The 24226-nt window shown below is 39.5% G+C and overlaps 1 protein-coding gene across 3 annotated transcripts in view; it reads left to right on the forward strand.

The window, feature by feature from the left end:
• Window positions 1–24226, forward strand: part of EFCAB11 (EF-hand calcium binding domain 11) — a 159704-nt gene that overhangs the window by 50263 nt on the left and 85215 nt on the right. The window contains exon 6 of one of the 3 annotated variants that reach the window (XM_047080240.1): window positions 3238–3624. The exons of the other annotated variants lie outside the window; for them this stretch is intronic. Within the exon in view, the coding sequence (XP_046936196.1) occupies window positions 3238–3274 (37 nt within the window). The 3' untranslated portion in view covers window positions 3275–3624. Of the gene's footprint in view, window positions 1–3237; window positions 3625–24226 lie in introns of those variants that run through there. 3 annotated transcript variants of the gene reach the window in all.

Consider the following 24226-nt stretch of genomic DNA (forward strand, 5'->3'; position numbering starts at 1 on the left):
CACTAGTTGATCAGAGAGTAGATGACAACTCTCTCTCTCTCTCTCTCTCGATTCATTCCACAAATGAGTTCCATGTGTAAGGCACTAAAGAGGGTCCCTTCCGGTCTATAAGAGCAAATCAGACAGGACAGTCTTTCAGGGAGTGACTGTAAGATTAGGTAGAAAACAGTACCTACTGCAGAAGCACAGAAAGCTGAGAGGATTTAATTCCAGCCAGGGCAGTCCCAGAATTTAGCAACGGAGTCCAGATTTGAAAAACCCTGGGAGGAAAGGCACCCAGAGAGAGAGAGAGAACAGCACAGACGGTGAGCGGATGGAGGGGAGTGGAAGGCAGTGGTCGCAAGGACATGATAAAATAGTGAACACGACGCGGGTGCCAAGCCCTGTCCCAACCCTTTGCTTGTCGTTAACTCCTTTGATCCTCACAGCAGCCCTGGGAGGTGGCAACTGTTATTCCTCCCATTTTACAGATGAGGAGACCAAGGGGGGCAGAGCGGCTGGGTGACTTGGCAAAGGTCACCTGAACGGACAGAAATTGGCCCTGACCCAGACAGTCTGACCCCAGATTGGAAGCGCAAATAAGCACATCCGTCATGCAAGGGAGAACCTTTTTGTCTTTCCCTTTTATATCTCGCCCCATGTGCACCCTTGAAAGGGATTTTTGAATCTCTTTATCAATCAGGTCTACTACAGTTTACAGATTTTTGAAGGAATCATTTTATTTAAGGGCTCTTTCCAGTTCAATTTCAATGGAATAAAGATCTGGACAGCATATAAATTTTCACAGTAAAAAATAGAGCTGTATAATCTATGGCTATAACCCTTTTCAGAGACCTAAGGCTGTGGATATATGAAAACACTTTAGCTGAATTGTACACCCTTTTTATAAAATTCCCTGATTTCTGACAATTTGGTCATAAAACCTTTTGATAAAAATCTCAAAAACCTCATACTGCAAAACTGTAAAATGTGACTGTGTTAAGGGCCAAAAAAAATTCTGTATTTTAGACTGTCATGAACTGTTTAAACATCATAATGGGAAACATTTATGGCTTAAATAATTGAAGTCCACATTTCTCAGAATCCATCTACTCCTCTCAACCTTTTGTTAGACCTTCAGACAAATCACCAAAGTGACTGGCTTGAGTTTCTCCATTCCTCTGCCTTCTCCATGGTGGGGGAGTGGGATGTGCCCTGGGCTGTCATTCAGCTGTTCAGGCTTGGAGCCCGTATTGTGGGGAACTGACTCGGGCATGTCTGTTAACTTCCCTATACTTCGGTTGCCTCTCCTAGCTTTAAATACCTTGATTCTCTGTTTTCATACCTTTTGTTGGATTACTCTTTAAAAAAGATTCTTGTTTACATTTATTTATTTTTGGGAGACAGAGGGAGACAGAGCACAAGTGGGCGAGAGGCAGGGAGAGAATGAGACACAGAATCCGAAGCAGGCTCCAGGCTCTGAGCCATCAGCACAGAGCCCGATGCGAGGCTCGAACTCACAAACTGTGAGATCAGGACCTGAGCCGAAGTCGGACGTTTAACTGACTGAGCCACCCAGGCCCCCTTGTTGGCTTGCTCTTTAAAGAAAACAGTGATTCTAATGTCTTTGGCAAGAAATAAAAAAAATGCAAATAATTTGCTCATCAGTGTCATCAAACATCGTCAATTTCAGCATTATTTAACAAATGTTTATTAAGCACTTACTATGTGCATGATAAATTATGTGTTTCGCTGCCCAGCATTACCAGTCATGGCAATGTTAAATCCTCAGATTTCTTGGAATTTACCTTCTCTGTTTCCCCATTCTCATGTCTGCATTATATACTATAGAATCTTATACTCTTTATTTAATCTTATTTTCTTATATCCCAAGCAAACAGAGCCAAACAGAAAACTCTAATCTCAGAGGGATCCTTAGCATGTTGCAAATTGTGATTAAATCGTATTCTTTCCATTTTTTTCGGTGTTAAGTGCCCCATTTCAACCTACCGGAAAAACCATAGCCGTCAGATGTTCGCATCTAATCCAGATGGGTCAGCTGACATACTAGTTTTAATGGTTTGCAGTGATAAATTTGTCATCGGATTGGAGCCTTCTCTGGGTTGTAAATTGCTCAGACTCAAATGCTATGGAAAATTTACAAGGACTACCGTTAGAATAGAATGTTTTAAGTTACCTCAGTTGTACTTGGCGGGGGCGGGGGGGGGGGACCTGGTAAGGGATGTATCAGATAACCATAAGTTCACGTGGCAAAAAAAACAGCAACTGGGCTGCTTGTCAAATAATAAACTGGATAATGATGGTGGCAAAAGCACCTGTCATTTTTTGATTGCCAGGCATTGCCACTATTCCATTCACTCCTCACAATAAGCTAATGAGTTGTACACCATTGTTATGATTCCTATTTCACAGATAAGAAAACTGAGCTTAGAGAGGTTAAATAATGTTCCCAAAGCCACACGGTTAATGAATAGCTGGCAATGCTCTAAGTTGCTTGTTGTCACCCTCTGTTCATCATATTTAAAGTGAGAGCCATTATCCTTATCCTCAAGTCAGCTCTTTCTTTCTATTTCTGTCAGTGATACCATGATTTTCCCAGCTTCACTTGTGCAGTCAGCATTGATCTTTCCTTTTTTGCCCTGGCTCTTCATTTGTTCAGCCACTGGTCCCTTTGCTCGTGCAGTGTCTTTCTGCTGTCAACCCCTCTTCCCATGACATTGGTGTAGTAAGTGTCTGGGCCCCACTTACAAGGGTGCGTGCTAAAGTCACCCTCTGCCCCCTCTCCTCAGGTTCTTCTAACTTCTCTCCTGATGAGCTAGGACCTTCACTCATCATGCGCATGACTCCTTTCTGGGATGTCCCTTCCTCTGCATCCTTCTCTGTGAGCCCTTCCGGCGAGGTTGGGTTCCCTCCTCTGTTGCGTGACCTGATGTGTCCGTTCCTCAGTGACCGTCCCCTCTTCTCAGTGTTCGTGATGGTACTTCTTTATCTCATTGTGCACTGAGCACGTGCCACCTGCCTTGCATGCCATATGGCTCCTCCTGCCTGTGATCTGCCTCTCTCCCCCAGTGGTGCTTAGGACCCCTCATGAACATCTGGAACATTGCTGTGTGCCCGGAAGTGCACGTTTCCAGGCCCCACGTGCATGTATGAGGACAGCACCTTTTATGGTAACTGTATGGTAATTCATTGAGTCACGAACTCTCCCATTAATGCCCCAAACCTTATTATTCACAGACCCAGTTCATTGGAAAAGGAGCACAAGCATTCATGAGGCGTTCGGTTGTTTGCAAAGATGGCGGTAACAACTCCCTCCACCCCTTCCCTGTGGGCACCCTCCTTTGCAGAGTACCATGGCTCCTCCCATCAAGAGGTGGAGTTTTCCTCCACTGTCTGAGTCTGAGCTGACTTTGTGACTTAATTTGACCAAAGGTTGTGGCAAAAAGTAGCAAACCACCAAAACCTGAGGGTCACATTGGGAATCCCCCTCTCCAAGGATCCCTTCGGAAGCCATGCCTTTAGCTCCATCAGCCACTGAGGTTTCGTCCCACTGTGTGCACACAGAGGTGGTTTGAGAAGCTTCTTTAATGACAGTGCGTTTTAAAGTTCTGCACCTCGGGGCGCCTGGGTGGCTTAGTCGGTTAAGCATCCGACTTCAGCTCAGGTCACTATCTCGCGGTCCGTGAGTTCGAGCCCCGCGTCAGGCTCTGGGCTGATGGCTCGGAGCCTGGAGCCTGTTTCAGATTCTGTGTCTCCCTCTCTCTCTGACCTTCCCCCATTCATGCTCTGTCTCTCTCTGTCTCAAAAATAAATAAACGTTAAAAAAAATTAAAAAAAAATAAAGTTCTGCATCTCTATAGAAAGGGTCTTAAAAGTAGGTAATAAATTATGATTGTTTACACACTCTAATACTACAATTCTGTGTTGTCTCTATAATTTCCTAAATGTAATCCAAAGCTAACATTGATTTTAAAAATGCTAATATTTTCACAAGGCTCAGTTAAAAAAAAAAAGCGCTTGTGTTCTTGGTTTGCAAACACCTGGAATTTCCCCTCCCTTCTCTCCTGCCCATTCTGTGGAAACAAGGCCTGTATTTGCCAAATAGCAAAACAGCCTTTATTTGACAATGTACATTTTACTTTTGTGCCGCCGTTGAATCCCACTAACATTTTCTTTCACGGAAAATGACCATTTCTTCCAAGAGTATGTGATTTTTTTTTCAAATGCATGAAGTTTTAAAAATGAAACTTCATTTCAGACAGAATGATCTTTGGTTTTATGAAAGTGGAATATTTTTTACGGTTCTGTGGCTGTTCATCATTTTAAAACCTATTAGTTGTAACAGGTCAGCTTGAAAAATGAGGAGTTTTAAATTTAACTTAGACAAAATACCTCACGATAGATTCTGAAACTGCGCCAGTAAAACTGTGTTTAAATGATTCTTGAATTTGTTTCTTAAGGGATAGTTTTCTCCTTTAAATGTGTATTTGGTAAAGCACAGTAATTCAAATTCTGGTAGATGTGTAGGACTTCCAGATTCATGCATAACGCAGACAGCACTGTTTGCGGGGCTTTGACTCCTAATGACTGACCTAATGTGTTGTGTCTCCTTTCTCTGGCTGAGAGAAGGGATCTCATTTATAAGCATTTTATTCAGTAATATGTTCATATTGCGTTTTGCCTCATACGATTTCTCAGACTACAAGAATACCTGCGACATACGGAGATAGCTCCTATCGTCGCTAGCAAAGTACAAGGTAATTTGGATAGAAAATACGTAATGTAATAGCTGTAGTCACAGAATATAATTAAATTAGTGCCTAGTGTAAAAATAGTGAAAGGATTTATTTTTAGTTTTTAATGGATCAGATGAATGTGATTAAAATATGTAAATTAAATAACAGCATTCATTTCCGTGCTGTTCTCTGTGGCATCGGCTCTCGCTAGTCTGTATCGTAAGGAGTCCATTTTCTTCTCCCCTCCCGCATTTTCCAGTAAACCCAGTATTCAAGACCATGAATTTGATAAAATAGGGAATGCATTTGTTACATGCTTCAAAGCCTTAAAATGGAGGGATTCGTTCATCCATTTAGGAAACCGTTTTTTAGTACCTACTGTGCACCTAGTCCCTTTCAGGGTGCTTGCGGGGAGAGCTGTGAGCAAAGCAAACAAGGTCCCTGCTCTCAAGGAATTGAGTTTAGTTGTAAGACGACCGACAGTAACTGAGTAAACGAGTTAACCTCAGATACGGATAACATGCTATGAGGAAGGTAAAATAATACTTGAGAGAATGACTGAGGGGGAGGTGGGTAGTTTTAGACGGGGAGGCTAGGGAAGGCCTTTTTGAAGGGTAACCTTTGAATGAGACGGAAGTGATGAAAAGCTGACTGGGAGGAGAGCCACCCAGAAACCGGAAGAACATTTGAAAAGGCTCTAGGGACACCTGGGGGGCTCAGTCAGTTAAGCGTCTGACTTCTGCTAGGGTCATGATCTCCTAGTTCGTGGGTTCGAGCCCCACGTCGGGCTCTGCGCTGACAAGTCAGAGCCTGGAGCCTGCTTCAGATTCTGTCTCCCTCTCTCTCTGCCCCACCCCGCTCACTCTCTGTCTGTCTCTGTCTCTCAAAAATAAAAGTTAAAAAAAAAAAAATTGAGGGGCGCCTGGGTGGCGCAGTCGGTTAAGCGTCCGACTTCAGCCAGGTCACGATCTCGCGGTCCGGGAGTTCGAGCCCCGCGTCAGGCTCTGGGCTGATGGCTCAGAGCCTGGAGCTTGTTTCCGATTCTGTGTCTCCCTCTCTCTCTGCCCCTCCCCCGTTCATGCTCTGTCTCTCTCTGTCCCAAAAATAGCAAAATGGAAAACAAACAAACAAAACAAAAAAAAAAAAAAAATTGAAAAGGCTCTGAAGCAGGTGTAAACTCGGCAGGATAGGGAAAGTAAAAGACAACCAGAGTGGCTGGATTGCAGTGAGTAAGAGCAGGATTGGGGGTGAGACTCGAAAAGTAGATGGGGGCACAATGACACACAATGACACATGAATGCCCCTCCACAGGATGTTACATCATGCAATTACTATATTTTACTATATCATATCACGTTCTGTATGTTATTATATATCCTATCGTATTGTGTACATGGTATTACTGTTACTTATTTTTGTAACCTTCTCTAAGGTTATAAACCTTGTAAAGAGAGAGATGAAAGGTTAAAGAAAGACATTAAGGGTCCTCAGGAAGTGTAGGTTTTCTGAGCATTTCCGGTAGACAAAGTCACAGCAGTGGGCCATAGTATCCTTTTTTGTATCCCCACCATCTCCCCACATTAGTTTCTAGTTGTCAGTGAAGTTCAGTTCAGTGGATGTCCAGAGTCCGTGCTGGGCACAAGGGACTAAATCTCCTGGGCTGTTACGGATGAACGTGGCAGAAAATGTGATAGACCCTCCCTGGAAGGCAACTTTCCTGGATTGTATGGATCATTTCAGTCCGTGGTCAGCTACCTTTTATAACGTCTTTTTTATCCTTAGGTTACAAATTGTAAAATGATTTGAAGGACCAGACGCCTAATCTAAATGTCAGTGATTTGTGATGTTAATGTAGTCTTCATTTGTTCCTCTTCATTGGAGACACAAGACTTGAAAAAATGATTTTGAGACCTGCATGGGCATCAGTCCCCAAAGGGTTTATCACTTGAATTATTTTTCTCCTTGAGGAAGGAACTTGTTAAAAATTAGCAATTTAGGGACATTGGGTGGCTCAATCAGTTAAACGTCGACTCTTGATTTCGGCTCAGGTCATGACCTCACAGTTTGTGAGATCGAGCTTTGCATCAGGCTCTGCACTGACAGCATGACGCCTGCTTGGGTATCTTTCTCCCCTTCTCTCTCCCTCTCTGTCTGGCTCTCACCCATTCGTGTGAGGGCACACTCTCTTTCAAAATAAATAAACTTTATTTAAAAAATTAACAATTTAGAGGCACCTGGGTGGCTCAGTTGGTTAAGCGTCCAACTTTGGCTCAGGTCATGATCTCATGGTTTGTGGGTTCGAGCCCCACATTGGGTTCTGTGCCGACAGCTCAGAGCCTGGAGCCTGCTTTGGATTCTGTGTCTCCCTCTCACTCTGCCCCTCCCGGACTTGTGCTCTGTATCTCTGTCTCTCAAAAATAAATAAACATTTAAAAAAAATTAACAAGTAAATACAATACATGAAAGCTTAAAAAATATGTGCACTTTTAAATGAAGCAACACAGATTTGTAGACTCTGTTCTATTATGCTTATGATTCAGGGTGTCTGAGTTAGACTAGGGGATCAGGAAACAATACAGCCCATCTCCTTTCTGTGTGTCTTCAGACCATCTTAGTCACGATATACTGACTTACAATTTCCACTGAATTAAACTTTCTAGTGATTTATAAGACATTGAAATGCATTACTAAGAACACTTACTGAGTCTTCCTTCAGAGATAATTAATAAAAAGATTTTGTTATCAAAGGCAACAATTTAGGGTTCCTTCTGGCGAAGGTAAGTTCTAGAAGTTTCCATGGTTTGCTGCTAGTAACCCCATTCCTTGGATGATTGCTTGGCTTTATTCTTTCTGACTCTCATTCTGTGGTTTAATGGATTTTCCCCATTGAAAATAAAACTGTAGAAGCCAGTGCTACATTTAGTGTCTTATGTCCAGGCATGGGCAATGTCTCTTTTCACTGACTTTGTTCCAGGGGTTCTGGAAAGGAGCTGACCAGGCCTCACTGTGACAGGGCATAGTTTTTTCAGCTCCACCCCTCATTCTCTTGTAGATGTACGCGTGGTATGTCAGTGTGTGTCACATATATGTAAAATCATCAAGGCAGAAAAAAAGTGCATATAAGAAACAAAACATTCCATTTCAGATGTGGTTGAAACTACCCTGGGGAGCCCTGCCTACTGGCCTTTCCCTTCCTCTGCCCCAGACATAATCACTATCCTGAATTGTTAAGCTCACTCACGTGTGCCTTTATATTTTATGACACAGATTTATGTGTTTTAGGTAATATATAGTATTGTTTTATTTACTTTTAAGCCTTACATAAACTCAGATTGCTTTTTCTCTAATCGTTATATTTTTGAGACTCACTTACGTTAAGATACACGTATGGTTCATTTTCTTTTTCTGCTGCAAAGTATTCTGTTGGGGCTGGAGGGGCACAGTAGCCTAGCACCCTCTTTTGCCATCCAGAGTAAATCGGGAAATAAATGCAAGTGTTACGAGTAGTAGCTAAAAATGTCAGCACTATCTGTGGGATGGCTCTGTTGAAGGGGTGGATGTGCTGGATTGCAGCCAGAATTAAATAGGTTTCCCCTCAGACACAGGCACCCCACATGAAAGCCTGCCGCTCCGGCACTGGGGAGCAGAGCACTGCGCATGCCCCCACAGTCAGGTGGCTCTTACAGAGAAAAGGAGGAGGTACGCCAATTAGGTAAGTCGCTTCTCTAGGAGGAATGGGTGAGGACCAGGGGAGAGGCTGGGAATATTACTCCAAAAGAGGTTCCTCTGCATGGAAATAGAAAGATGGAGAATCTCTGTGAGATTGACCTTACTTATCAAATTCCTTTCATTATAGAAGTTAAGGCTTAAAGTTTAAATCACAATGCCTAAATTCTCATTTTTTGCCTCCACTAGTGTAATTACATGAAAGGCTGTATACCACAAAACACCTCTGATCTATCAAAAAGCAAATTCGTCGACCACTTGGAAACTGTCTATGTGTAACAAACCTTTTCCATTTTAACTAATCCGATGGTAATGCTGTACTAATGCTGTATTAATGCTTTTATTCTCTCCTCTGAGCCTGTAGACATTGTTGTCATCCAAAGGCACTCAAGTACTAAATTACATATCATGCTACTTAGATAAGGAAATTGCATCGTGATTTTCTTAATTCTTTGTAAGAGTGGTTTCTTAAAGGGTCACAGACTTTCACCAATGGAAAGATCCCTAAAACTTGGTACAGTCTCTTATTTTACACGTGTGAGGTTAAATGACCCATCCAAGGTCACACATCTAAGCAGACATAGGTCAAGGTTGGGACTCAGGTCTGTCAGCCCTGGTGCAGCGGGCTCCCCATTGCAATGGTGTCTTAGTCCATTCAGGCTGCTCTAACAGAAGACTACGGACGGGGTGGGGGGTGGGGATAGGGGAAGGCTTAAGCAACGGATATTTATTTCTTACAGTTCCAGAGGCCAGAAAGTCTAAGATCTAGGGGCTGACAGTTCTGGGGTCTGGTGAGAACTTGCCCCCTGGTTCATAGGCAGCTGCCTTCTTGCTGTATCCTCACATAGTAGAAGAGGCAAAGGAGTTCTCTGGGGTCCCTTATATAAGGGTGCTAATCCCAGAATGAAGGCTCCACCCTCATAACCTAAGCATCCCCGAGAAGCACCCCCCCCCCAAATACCGTCACATTGGGGATTAGGTTTCAATATATGAATTTTGAGAAGACATAAAACATTCTGTCTATGCAAATGGATTATAAAATTATAGCTTTATTCTCTATTTTTATCATGTTGATGTGTATTTTTACAGCTAGATTTCCTTGACTGATAGGTTTCGGTGCATTTTGCTTTTCATTGCTGGCATCTTTTTTGTTTCTCAACACTGAAGGAACTGTTTATCATACTTCATTAAATTAGCCTTATGGAAGTAATGTGTACTCTTTTCCTTCCTTATTTTCTACTGGTGTTTACTTGCTAGTCTCTCCAACAGGTTGTGTAAATAAGTGAAGTGTGAAGATAAATTATTCCAAAATGGCGTATCAACAGTTTGCGTACATTAAACCTATGATGTAATAGTTTGAACCTGATGTCATAAGATGTAAATTTGTAAATGTACATACTTATTTTTTTAATATACTTTTTCCATGCATAGCTATCTTTTATTTAAGTTAGTGTGTTTAATAATACAATGAGCGCATTCAATCCAAGAACTAAAATACTACCGTTAACTCCCATTTACCTAGGTTCCCCTCCATTCTGTTTCCCTGCTTTCCTCCCATAGGACCCACTACCCAAAATTGAGTGTTTATTATTCCTTTGGTTTAAACACACACACACACACACACACACACACACAAATACATATATGTACATACACATACACACCCATATGTATTTCCCTAACGTTTAAACTTTCTCATTTTAAAACTATATAAAAAAGGTGTCAAATGTATGTAGTCTTTAGTGACATGCTTTTTTCACTCAGTGATATGTTTCTAATATTTATCCCTGTTTTGTGTGGAATTAGAATTCACTCATTTTAAATGTGTGTACCGGTCCATTGTATGAATTTACCGTAATTTATCTATTCTATTGATGGGCATTTTGTTTTTCCCCCTAGATTTGCCTGTTTTTGCTATTACTAGTAACACTGTCTGGAGAGTCTTTTTTATTTTTAATTTTATTTTAGAGAAAGAGTGTGAGTAGGGAGGAGGGGCACAGGGAGAGAGAGACGCTCAGCACAAAGCCTAATGTAGGGCTTAGTCCCATGACCCTGGGATCATGACCTGAGCCAAAATCAAGAGACGGACACTCAACTGATTGAGCCACCCTGGTGCTCCCTTTATGGACAATCTTGTACCATAATTCCTCATGCCCATGTGCAAGTGATTCTCTTAGGAGTAGAATCCCTGGGTTATGAGGTATGCAAATGTTTACTTAGATAGTGCCAGCGTTTTATAATGCCAAATGATATTTCCAAATCATCCCATTAATTTGCAGTCTCATCAATGTATGAGAGAATCTGTTGACCTGCACCCTCTCCAGCACTTGGTATTATTAGACTTTTTAATCTTCTCCAATGGAGTGGGTATAGTATCTTGCTGTGGGCTTGATTTTATAATTATATTAATAGTGGATCATCTAACATATGTCTTCATGTTTATTGGTCTCTTCTGTGACATATCTGTCCATGGTTTGTACCTCTTTTTCAGCTGTATTTTTTATTGATTTGACCATGCTCTTTATAGATGTTCTCAGTACAAATATTTTGTCATTTTAACAGATACATTCTCCCATTTTGTGGCTTATCTTTTCACTATCTTCAGATATCTTTTGAAACATGAATTAATTTGGTTGAATTTATGAATCTTTTTTGTAGTAGGGTGATTGTGTCTTTTTTAAGAAACTCTTATTTCGGGGCGCCTGGGTGGCGCAGTCGGTTAAGCGTCCGACTTCAGCCAGGTCACGATCTCGCAGTCCGTGAGTTCGAGCCCCGCGTCAGGCTCTGGGCTGATGGCTCAGAGCCTGGAGCCTGTTTCCGATTCTGTGTCTCCCTCTCTCTCTGCCCCTCCCCCGTTCATGCTCTGTCTCTCTCTGTCCCAAAAATAAATAAACGTGGGAAAAAAAAAAAAAAGAAGTGTGGGACTGCTGATAATATTTAAAAAAAAAAAAAAAGAAACTTTTATTTCAAGGTCAGAGAAGCACCCATATTTTCTTCATAAAAGCTAAAGTTTTGCTCTTGAAAATTAAGTCCTTCATACTTTAGAGTAGATTTTTGAGTATTGCGTGGTGTGTTGGAACTTTTTCCATATGGTTGACCATTATTTTCAGCTTTTTTTTTTGACTGTGCCCTTTTTTCTGTACATCTCTGCCACACTGCCTCTGTTCCTGTGTTTTCTGTTCTGTTTGATTGGTCACCAAACACCAATTCTGCGATGTCTTCATAAAATCTTAATATCAGTAGGGCAAGTGTCCCTCTTTACTTTTCTTCTTCAGCAGTGTGTTGATTATATCCCGTTCTCTGCTTTTCCATATAAATTCTAGAGCTGGCTTGTGAAGAGCCAAAAAAAAAAAAAAAAAAGACCCTGTTCATATTTTAATTAGCATTTCATTGAGTCTACAAATCAATTTTTCAACTTCTAGAGAATATCTTACTAACATCGTCTTCCTATCCATGAATATGGTGTATTTTCCATTTAATTATTTTTTTAAAACCTTTCCAAAAAGTTTTCTAATTGTCTATACCATCATACCACCACTATCACTGTCATAATCATTATATTTTTCAGTTTTATAAGGTTTTCTAATTTCCAGGCCTTATTCTATTATTTTGTATTCAGTATTCACAACAACCTTATGAGGTAGGTCCTAGTAACAGGAGATATTTTACACAGGAAACTGAAGCACGTAGTGGTCAATTGACTCACCTGTGATCAAACAGCTAGTAAATGGCAGAGGCAGGATCTGAGCCAAGGTGCTTAGTACAGAATTTGTGTTTTTCATCACTAATCTGTATTACAAATAGATTTTTTCTTGTGTTGGATTGAGTCCTACATACTTTATTGAGATATAATTGACACACAACATTGTGTAAATTTAAGTCATACAGTGTGCTGATTTGATACATTTATGTCTTGCAATATGATTACCACAGTAGCATTAGCTTACATTTATATCATGTCACACGATGATCATTTCCATTTTGTGGTGAGAACAAAGTCTAGTTCCTTATCAGTTTTGAAGTTCATCATACAGTATTTTATAGTTTTTGTTACTATTCAAATGGTAGCTTTTGAAAATCGTTTTAAAATTACTTGTAAAAACAAATAGAAACATACTTGATTTTTGTATATTGATATCTTGTTAAATTTGTAGATTTTTATGGGTATTTTTATGAAGATAATACTATCAGTGGAAGATAGTAACCATTTTCTTTCTTTCCAATTCTTATGTCTTTAATTTCTTTTTCTTGACTTACGCACTAAGATGAAGACTTCCAGTAGTGAAGTGTCTTGTTCCCAAACTCAGAGGGAAAGACTTCAACATCTTATCACTTAATTTGATCATAGCTATAGAGTTTTATAATTAGATCCTGTGTCAGATTAAGGAAGTTTCCACCTAGTCTAGTACATAGAGTTTTTAGCAAGAATGGGCATTAAGTTTTATTACATGCCTTTCCTATATCTATTGAGATGATGATAATTGGTTTTTACTTTAATGTGTTAATGTGGTGAATGACATACCTGAATTTTAGTTTAAACCCTATTTGGTCATGCTATTATCTTTCTTTCTACGTAGTTAGATTCAGTTTGTTAATATTTTACTTAAGGTGTGTGTGTGTGTGCGTGTACACGCTATTAGTACAAGACCACATTAAAACAAGTTTTCAGACTGAAATTTCTGTACCACTCAAGGTATGCTTAGATCCAAAGTGCCAGTCTACATGAGGGTCAGTCAACATCCATAAGACCTCTCGGATACGGGTTATCATTTTTCCTTTCATTTTTTTCTTGCTACTTTATTCAGGGCAACTTCCATGTAGCCCTATGGGTATCAGCTAATGTGGGGAAGTTACCCTGTGAGATAATCCATGGTGGGCAAGCCCTGGGTCTTTACTGCTGGTCTCTTCTCCTATGAAGCCACCAAACCAAAGCCCAGGTGCAGATGTGGACCCTCACCCTCAGGGCAAAAGTGGTTGGGGGAATTTCCACCAACCACTTTGGGTTTGAGCTACCCCAAGCATATGGCCTGGCCCCACCATCTTTTAAACTCAATGCCTTTAAGGTAGTTTTGTTTTAGTTCTTATGCAGAATTTTTTTTTTTTTAAGTGGGGGAATTGATCGGACTATCCTGAAACAGAAACTCACATACATTATTAAATACGTTTTCTCTCAAACTTTTTTTTTGTAAATTCTCTTTTCCAGATATTGATTTATTGGGCAGAGCATTGGGTTTACTAAGTGTTGGAAAAGACTAACAGCTTATTTGTAAGAGATGTAGAAAATATATAAAATTAGTAACGCATTTCTAGTTTGGTGGTTCTGGCATTTCAGTTGTGTTCTATGTTCTGTTGCTACCTAAAGGATATGCCTAAGTATTTCTCACCACTGTGGTTCCTCTTTTGAATATCATTTAGAAGGTGTAAGCTAGGGCCACCTGGGTGGCTCAGTCAGTTAAGTGTCCAACTCTTGATTTTGTCTCAGGTCATGATTTCATGGTTCGTGAGATCGAGCCTCACGTCGGGCTCCACCCTGAGTATGGAGCCTGCTTCAGATTCTCTTTCTCCCTCTTTTTATGCCCCTCCCCCATAAATAAAATTTTAAAAAACTTTAAAAAAAAGAAGGTGTAAGCTAATTACTTACTTTCATGTGATGTAAAAGCATATTGTCAGGAAATAGTGATATAATTTAATGAACATGCCACTGACTTTCAACTTTTTAATTTCATCTATTATTTATGAGAGAAACAGTACAACGTTTTCTGTTTTCATCAAGGTATTATATCTAAAAACCACTTTTCTTGAACTTGTCTTCAAGATTTATTAACATGCATTTTTACTATACTTACATCAAGTATAAAATAATTATGTTTGACTGCTGATGGGTCTCCAAGGCCGCCACCACCAGGTTTGATGATTCGTTGGAAGAGCTCAGCATGTAATTTATTTATGGCTACAATTTGTAACAGGAAGAGGATACAAAGCAAAATTAGCAAAGGGAGAGGCACGTGGGGTGTAGTCCAGGGGAGACCAGGTGCAAGCTTTCAAGGGTCCTCTCTCAGTGAAGTCACACCAGACATGCTTAATTCTCCCAACGGCAAGTTGTGACCACATGCGTCAGGTGTTGCCAACCTGGGAGGCTCATTCAAGACTCAGCATCCGGGAGTTTTATTGGGATGATTATGCAAACAGTCTCTACCTGGCGTGTACCAAAATTCCAGAATCCCAGAAGGAAAGCATGTGTTCAACCTAAACCATATTGTTGCACACGTTGTTTTAAGCACAGCGATCCACTCTTAGGAGTTGATGTTGGTGAGAAACTTCTGGAAATTCAAGTTCCCAGATGCCAGCCAAGGGCTATCCTTATAAGCAGGAGAGTAATCAACTCTTTTTTTGCACACAGACTTACAGCTAAAGTTTTTAAAGCACTTGCTATGTGGCAAGCACTGTTCTTTATTCATTTCATCCTCACAACAACCGTTTCCTGGGTGAGGAACTGAGACACAAAGAGGTTAAGAAACTTGTCCATGGTTGCACAGCTAATACGTAGTAAATCAGGATTCAAACTCGGGTTTTAGGTTCTGTGACTTATCAAATGTTTTATGGTGTGTGTTTTCTCATTTTCATTTTGTCCCACCTCATGGATAACATGTTTCACACATTTCCATAAAACTGTCATTAAAAGAAATTGTCTTCAGGGTGCCTGGGTGGCTCAGTCGGTTAGGTGGCCGACTTCGGCTCACGTCATGATCTCTCGGTCCGTGAGTTCGAGCCCGCGTCGGGCTCTGTGCTGACGGCTCAGAGCCTGGAGCCTGTTTCGGATTCTGTGTCTCCCTCTCTTTGCCCCTCCCCTGTTCATGCTCTGTCTCTCACTGTCTCAAAAATAAACGTTAAAAAAATAAAAAAATAAAAAATAAAAGAAAATTGTCTTCATATAACCTCTTTTATTCTTCAGTGTTGCTTCATGGCTCTTAATTTTTAGGTTTGAAAAATTATTCTCATTATCATACACAAACCTTTCTTTATCTCCTAAGCTTTTCTCAACCTTTGTGTTTCTGGATTAGAGGATCTGAATCAGTTTTTTTCCATATCCCTACAGACTGCTTGTTTGGTCCTTGACCACTAATTTAGTTCCACTATTCTTTCTATACCTCCTTTTGGTATCTTCTGGGCTGTAGCAATTAGGACTGCCAACAAAGGAGGTACCACTGCACCATGGTTTATGAACAAAGACAGGGCAGTATTTTCAGCATTTTATTTCCCTCCTTGTAATTCTCATCATTGTGCTAGCCATATTGTCTACTCAGGAGATTGGACAATGACGTAGAGAATGGTCTTTAAATGCCCTTAGATGACCATCTGGGATATAGCTGATAACTGGCATGACTGATGGAGCTTGCCTCTCTGTAAGTGTACTTTAGATTATTTCTTTTCTGACTGAAATGAAGAGATCCACTATTTATATCCGTTCCCAAGAAAATACATTATAGCTTCAAGAAAAGTTGGAGTGTTAACACATGTGCTGAAATATGATACAGATGTTTAATGTCCTACCGTAATATTATTTCACTGTTCAGAATCACCTGCTTTTTTGATCCCTGCCTAAGCCTGCTTGCTTTATTCCATAACACCTGTTCCCAAGAATATATTTACAGCCTGTTGTCTTTTCTCAATGGTTGGTACATATGTTAGGAAAAGGTTGAGTTTTACCAGTGTCATTCAGTAAATACCTTAAGGATTCCTTATTATTTATTTTCAGTGATTCTATTTCAGTATCATGCTGTAATAATTGTTTTTACTTAAATACCGTATCAGAAGTGTTGATGTATGACTGAGCTGTGAAAATTATTTAAATATTCATGGATAGGAAACAAATTATTTCTAGTTTTAACTTTTTTAAAAGAATCATAAAACTTGCAAACTACTGCATGATAATAAATGTCCTTGTATTTCTATAGGCTTAGAAGGCTTATGTCTATTTTGTTGATGCTAATGTGGTCTCAGACATCTAGACACCTTTGCTACCTTCTATTCGGGTCTTTGCAGTTGTGGTTCCCTGTTTAAACATTGCATTAGCAGGAGCACTTGGGTGGCTCAGTCAGTTAAGCATCCAACTTCTGCTCAGGTCATGATCTCGCAGTTTGTGAGTGAGCTCGAGCCCCGCGTCGGGCTCTGTGCTGACACCTCAGAGCCTGGAACGTGCTTCAGATTCTGTGTCTTCCTCTATCTCTCTGCCCCTCCCCTGCTCACGCTCTGTCTCCGTCTCTCTCAAAAATAAAATAAACATTAAAAAAAATTTAAACATTGCATCAACGGTAAAAGCCTTCCCTGTCCAAAGTGACTTTGCCCTGCCTCACCTCCTCACCACTCTACTAAATCTCTACTACTGGTGTTATAGCATTCACAGCACTTACCAATCTCTGACACTATCTTTTCTCATTGTTTGTTTCTCACAGTTGAATATAAAATGATGTTATCTATTCTATCTTGATTACCTCTGGAGGTTCAAGTTAGCCCAAAGCACATGGTGGCTTAGTTCTTGTTGAGTGAATCAGTGAATTTGTTAAAGACCACAGAAAAATAAGTTATGTACCCATAACCAGTAAAGAAATCGAATTAGTAGTCAAAAATCTCCAAAAAAACAAGAGTCCAGGGCCAGATGGCTTTACAGGGGAATTCTACCAAACATTTAAGGAAGAGTTAACACCTATTCTCTTGAAACTGTTCCAAAAAAATAGAAATGGAAGGAAAACTTCCAAACTCTTTCTGTGAAGCCAGCATTACCTTGATTCCAAAACCAAAGATCCCACTAAAAAGGAGAGCTATAGACCAATTTCCTTGATGCACATGGATGCAAAAATCCTCAACAAGATATTAGCCAACCAGATCCAACAATACATTAAAAAAATTATTCATCACGACCAAGTGGGATTTATACCTGGGGTGCAGGGCTGGTTCAATATCCACAAAACAATCAATGTGATTCATCACATCAAGAAAGGAAGGGACAAAAACCATATAATCCTTTCAGTAGGTGCAGAGAAAGCATTTGACCAAACATAGCATCCTTTCTTGATAAAAACCCTCAAGAAAGTAGGAATAGAAGGATCATACCTCAAGATTGTAAAAGCCATATATGAAAGACCCAATGTTAGTATCACCCTCAATGGGGAAAAACTGAGAGCTCCCCCCCCCGCCAAGGTCAGGAACATAACAGGGATGTCCACTCTCACCACTGTTATTCAACATAGTATTGGAAGTCTTAGCCTCAGCAGACAACACAAAGAAATAAAAGGCATCCAGATTGGCCAAGAGGAGGTCAAACTTTCACTCTTCACAGATGTCATACTTGATATAGAAAACCCAAAAGATTCCACCAAAAAACTGCTAGAACTGATCCATGAATTCAGCAAAGATGCAGGATATAAAATCAATACACAGAGATTGATTGCATTCCTATACACCAACAGTGAAGCAACAGAAAGAGAAATTAAGGAATTGATTCCATTTACAATAGCACCAAAAACCGTAAAACACCTAGGAATAAATCTAACCAAAGAGGTTAAAAATCTATACACTGAAAACGATAGAAAGCTTATGGAAGAAATTGAAGAAGACACACACACAAAAAAGGAAAATATTCCATGCTCCTGGATAGGAAGAACAAATATTGTTAAAATGTCAATACTATCCAAAGCAATCTATATATTCAATACAATACCTATCAAAATAGCACCAGCATTCTTCACAGAGTTAGAACAAACAATCCTAAAATTTGTATGGAATCAGAAAAGACCCCAAATAGCTAAAGCAATCTTGAAAAAGAAAACCAAAGCAGGAGGCATCACAATCCCAGACTTCAAGCTGTATTACAAAGCTGTAATCATCAAGACACTATGGTACTGGCACAAAAACAGACACTCAGATCGATGGAACAGAATAGAGAACCCGGAAACAGACCCACAAACATATGGCCAACTAATCTTTGACAAAGCAGGAAAGAATATCCAATGGAATAAAGACAGTCTCTTCAGCAAATAGTGCTGGGAAAACTGTACAGCAACATGCAGAAGAATGAGCCTGGACCACTTTCTTACCCCCATACACAAAAATAAACTCAAAATGGATGAAAGACCTCAATGTAAGACAGGAAGCCATCAAAATCCTCGAGGGGAAAGCAGGCAAAAACCTCTTTGACTTTGGCCGCAGCAACTTTTTATTCAACACATCTCCAGAAGCAAGGGAAACAAAAGCAAAAATGAACTATTGGGACCTCATCAAAATAAAAAGCTTCTGCAGAGCGAAGGAAACAATCAGCAAAACTAAAAGGCAACCGACAGAATGGGAGAAGGTATTTGTAAATGACATACCAGATAAAGGGTTAGTATCCAAAATGTATAAAGAACTTATCAAACTCAACACCCAAAAAAACAATCCAGTGAAGAAATGGGCAAAAGACATGAATAGACACTTCTCCAAAGAAGACATCCAGATGGCCAACCGACACATGAAAAAATGCTCAATATCACTCATCATCAGGGAAATACAAATCAAAACCACAATGAGATACCACCTCACACCTATCAGAATGGCTAACCTTAACAACTCAGGCAACAACAGATGTTGGTGAGGATGCGGAGAGGATCTCTTTTGCATTGCTGGTGGGAATGCAAACTGGTGTAGCCACTCTGGAAAACAGGATGGAGGTTCCTCAAAAAACTAAAAATAGAACTACCCTGCAACCCCGCAATTGTGCTACTAGGTATTTATCCAAGGGATACAGGTATGGTGTTTCAAAGGGGCACATGCACCCCAATGTTTATAGCAGCACTATCAACAATAGCCAAAGTATGGAAAGAGACATCGATGGATGTCCATCAATGGATGAATGGACAAAGAAGATGTGGTGTATATATATGTGTGTATATATATATATATATATATATATATATATATATACATACACACAAAAAGAATGAAATCTTGCCATTTGCAACTACATGAATAGAACTGGAGGGTATTATGCTAAGTGAAATTAATCAGTCAGAGAAAGACAAAAATCATATGACTTCACTCATGAGGACTTTGAGAGACAAAACAGATGAACAAAAGGGAAGGGAAGCAAAAATAATATAAAAACAGGGAGGGGGACAAAGCATAAGAGACTCATAAATATGGAGAACAAACAGAGGGTTACTGGAGGGATTGTGGGAAGGGGGATGGGCTAAATGGGTAATGGGCATTAAGAAATCTACTTCTAAAATCATTGTTGCACTATATGGTAACTAACTTGGATGTAAATTAAAAAAAGAAATTAAATAAAATGGTTTAAAAACAACAAAAATAAGTTATTTATGTTAGATATGATATATGATCTTTATCATTCAAGCATGTAAGATTTTCTTTGGGTTTCTTAGACCTCAAAAAGGGTATCCAGACTGACGTTGGATTTGGGTTCCAATAAGCAACTAATGAAAAAATAAATAATGGTTCTATTTCATTTGTAGGCTTGGTTAAGTTTTCTGATGCTTTGGGCTCTGAGGATTGTGTATTTGTCATAAATTGTCAAATCTATTTTAAACTGGGACTCCTACCAAATTTCAAGATACCAAGTGCATGCTTTCATTTTTTGTGTGTGCTCATTATAAATATATTAAACACAGAAAGGTATAGATAGTAATGCAATGTAACTCTTGTGCATCAGCCACCTAGCTTTATCCAGTCTTAACATTTGCCATGTTTACTTCAGATTTTTAAAAGAAATAAAATTGACATGTAGAGTTGAAAATCCCTATGCATCCTTCCCTGATTCTTTACCCTTTCTCTCTAGAGTGAACTGTGATACTCTATATTTTGGTATTTATCAATCTTGTACATGTTTAATACAACTGCATAGATATTTATCCGTAAACAATATGTTATCTTGTTTTGCATGTTTTCCAGTGTTACATACATGGTATTGTATCGTTCATAGCCAAGATCTTGATATTTTCGCCCAACATTAAGTTTTTGAGATTCATCAATAATACATGTAGCCCTTGGAGTTCATGCATTTTCATTGCTATATAAAACCTCACCGAAAGATAATTCTACATTTTATTTATACACTTTCCTATGGATGGACATTGATACTGTTTTTAGTGATTCGCTATTTCAACTAAATGCTACAGTTTAGCGTTCTTTACCTTTCCACTTACTCACACGTGGAAGAATTTCTCAAGGGCAGTGCTTTACAGTCTTTTTCACCTTATTGCCCTCATAGACAATAAGAGTATTTATAAAACACATTTATGTAGACAAGTTGCTTTTGACTGAAGGCAGACTGCCTGCCTGCCCGAGAAGAGGCTTTGGGGCTCAATATGTTGTCACGCCTGTAAACCATCTCTGGCGTGGCCTAGGGTGGTGGTCTTTGTATTTCTCTAAACGAATTCTTAAAAACAGTGTACTTCCTTGTTCATTTTTAGATTGGTAGCCAAAACTTTTTAAATGTTTGCCAAGCATATAACTTCCAGTGTATTGTAAATACTGAGATTTCAAAATAAAACTGTCGTATCACCCTTAAGTGTATCCAGTGGAATCTAAGTATCATTGTGATTTGAAACTCATCACTTTTCCCTCAAAAATGTGTGAAGAAACATCTAAAATGATGTGAACAGATTCTTCTTTAACAATGTGAAGATTTAGATTCTTCTTTTTTGAACTCCTGTTTCTATTTTTTTCTCCCACTAAATTTTACCCTAATGTAAATTTCTTTCATTGCTTTAGTTTTCTTTCACTTCTAATTTTTATTTTTTTTTATTTTTTATTTTTTTAAAAATTTTTTTTTCAACGTTTATTTATTTTTGGGACAGAGAGAGACAGAGCATGAATGGGGGAGGGGCAGAGAGAGAGGGAGACACAGAATCGGAAACAGGCTTCAGGCTCTGAGCCATCAGCCCAGAGCCTGACGCGGGGCTCGAACTCCCGGACCGCGAGATCGTGACCTGGCTGAAGTCGGACGCTTAACCGACTGCGCCACCCAGGCGCCCCATTTCACTTCTAATTTTTAAAAATGAGCCTTCTTAAGGTATAATTTACATATCACAGAATTATATTAATAGGTGTACAGTCATGAGTTTTGACAAATATATATATAACTGTGTAACCAGCCCCACAATCGACATATGAAATATTTCTATTCCTTTGAGTTCCCTGCCTCTCCTCCCAAACTCTGACACCACCAATCTTATTTCCATCCTTGTATTATTGCCTTTTCCAGACTGTCACATAAATGGAGTCGCACAGTAATCTCTTGTATCGGTTTCTCTCACTTCACATAATGCGTTTGAAATTCACCCCTGTCGTCGCATGTGTCAGTGGTTAGTTCCCCGTAATTGCTGAGTCACGTGCTATTGTATGAATTCTACTACAGTTTGACACTGGGTTGTTTCCAGTTTGGGGCATTTATGAAAAATGCTGCTATGAACATTTGTGTTCCAGTTTTTGTTTGGATGGTTGTCTTCGTTTCTTTGGGGTTAACTAAGGCCATTTCTGAGTCACGTGATAGGTTTATGTTTTAATTTTAGAAGAAACTGGCAAAGCATTTTGTATTCTTTCTAGCGAGATACAAGATTGCCAGTTGTTCATTGTTGCTGGCACTTGGAATTGTTAATTTTTTATTTTGTTTTGTTTTTTAGCCATTTCTAATAGATGTATAGTGGTATCTCTGTGTACTCTTAATTTACACTTCCCTCATGACTTAAACAATTTTTCTTGTTTTTGTTGGCCATCCATATCTCTTGTAATGAAGTAGATGTTCAAATCTTTTGCCCATATTTAAAAAAATTTTTTAAGTACTAAGTTGTAAGAGATTTTAACATATGCCAGATACAGGCTCAGTCTATGACTTTTATTTTTGTGTCCCTGAAGCCACCCGGGTATCCCTAAAAGAGAGAAGTCTTTTATTTTGAAGTCCAAGTTATCAATTTTCAACTGATTCATGATTTTTTTTTGGTTTTAGATTTTAGAAATCTTTGCCTAATGCCAAGAGTGATGGTTTGAACTTGGCTAGGCCATACTTCCCAGTTTTTGATCAAACAGCAGTCCAGATATTGCTGCAAAGATATTTGTAAGATGTGATTACCATTTAAATCTTTACAGGGTCACCTGGGTGGCTCTTTTGACTTAGCATCTGACTCTTGATTTTGGCTCAGGTCATGATTCCAAGGTCTTGGAATTGAGCCCTGTGTCAGGCTCCACACTGAGCGTGGGGCCTGCTTAAGATTCTCCCTCTCCCTCTTCCTCTGCCCCTTTCTTCTGCTCACGTGCTCGCTCTCTCTCTCTCTCTCAAAATAAAAAAATAAAATTAAAAAATAAAAAAAACGTTTAAATCATTAGACTTTGAGTAAAGCAGATTACCCTTCATAATGTGAGTGGGCCTTATCTAATCACTTGAGGGACATAAGAAAAAAGACTCAGGTCCTCCAAGAAAGGTTTCTGCCTCTAGACAGCCTTTGGACTTTAGGGACTGTAACATTAGCCCTTCCCAGGTCTTTGTTATTTTACACTGGTCTGTTTGTCTGTCCTCTTGCCAATAGCACACTCTCCTGATTATATACCTTTTTAATAAGTCTTGATAATCTGGTAGCATAACTTTTATTTTTTTATTTATTTTTTTTTATTTTTTTTTTTCAACGTTTATTTATTTTTGGGACAGAGAGAGACAGAGCATGAACGGAGGAGGGGCAGAGAGAGAGGGAGTCACAGAGTCGGAAACAGGCTCCAGGCTCTGAGCCATCAGCCCAGAGCCCGACGCGGGGCTCGAACTCACGGACCGCGAGATCGTGACCTGGCTGAAGTCGGACGCTTAACCGACTGCGCCACCCAGGCGCCCCGGTAGCATAACTTTTAGAGCTTCGTAATTTCTTTGGAATTGTCTTGACTGTTCTTAACTCATTGTGTAAATTTTCAAGCTTACATTCTTAACTACTGTGTTCTATTGCCTCATAAGTAATACTTGTTTCATTTTAGTGAAATAGCGAAGATAACCAAGCTGACTAATCCCCAAGCCTGTTCTCTTAATAACTACACTAACTGCCTCTCAGTAAGCCATAGAGTTTATAGATAGTTATAGCTGGCATGTTTCTATCATTTGTTTCCTTTTAAGTAGTCAACATTTTTTTCCATTTTATTATTTAGTTTTTATTATCATTTTCAACTTATAAACCACCTTCAAGAGAAAAAAGTGGAAGTAAATTCTCAGTTTAGGATCAATTTGAAATATGAGATCCTTTGATTATGAGGTCAGTTAATAATTTGAGTTCTTTCACTTGGTTATGCAATCCAGTATTCAAGAGAAAGGAGTCCTACAATAAATATTAAGAAAGATATACTTGCAAAATTTAGAATAAACGGAAATAAAAATAATTATTAATAGGCCAGATGTGAAACAGAATAGACCTGTAGTAACCTGTATACCCATACACGTCTGACATTTCTGATAGAACAGGTTTGTTCCAGGGAGTTTATATATATTGAATCTTGTTTAAAGCTCTTCTGTAACTCTGTGACATCCCCGTGTCATAATAGGAAAAGAAGTATCACTTGTCTCTTTTTAGAATTAGAACAGCAAGGGTCGCCTGGGTGGCTCAGTCAGTTAAGCGTCTTACTTTGGCTCAGGTCATGATCTCACAGTTGATGAGTTCAAGCCTCACGTCGGGCTCTGACAGCTCAGAGCCTGGAGCCTGCTTCAGAGCCTCTGCTTCCCTTTCTCTGCTCCTCTCCAGCTT

Source organism: Lynx rufus, unplaced genomic scaffold (genome assembly GCF_022079265.1).
Source record: "Lynx rufus isolate CCGP_SWC_20201006 ecotype Redwood Valley unplaced genomic scaffold, mLynRuf1.p SCAF_17, whole genome shotgun sequence".
Lineage (NCBI taxonomy): Eukaryota > Metazoa > Chordata > Mammalia > Carnivora > Felidae > Lynx > Lynx rufus.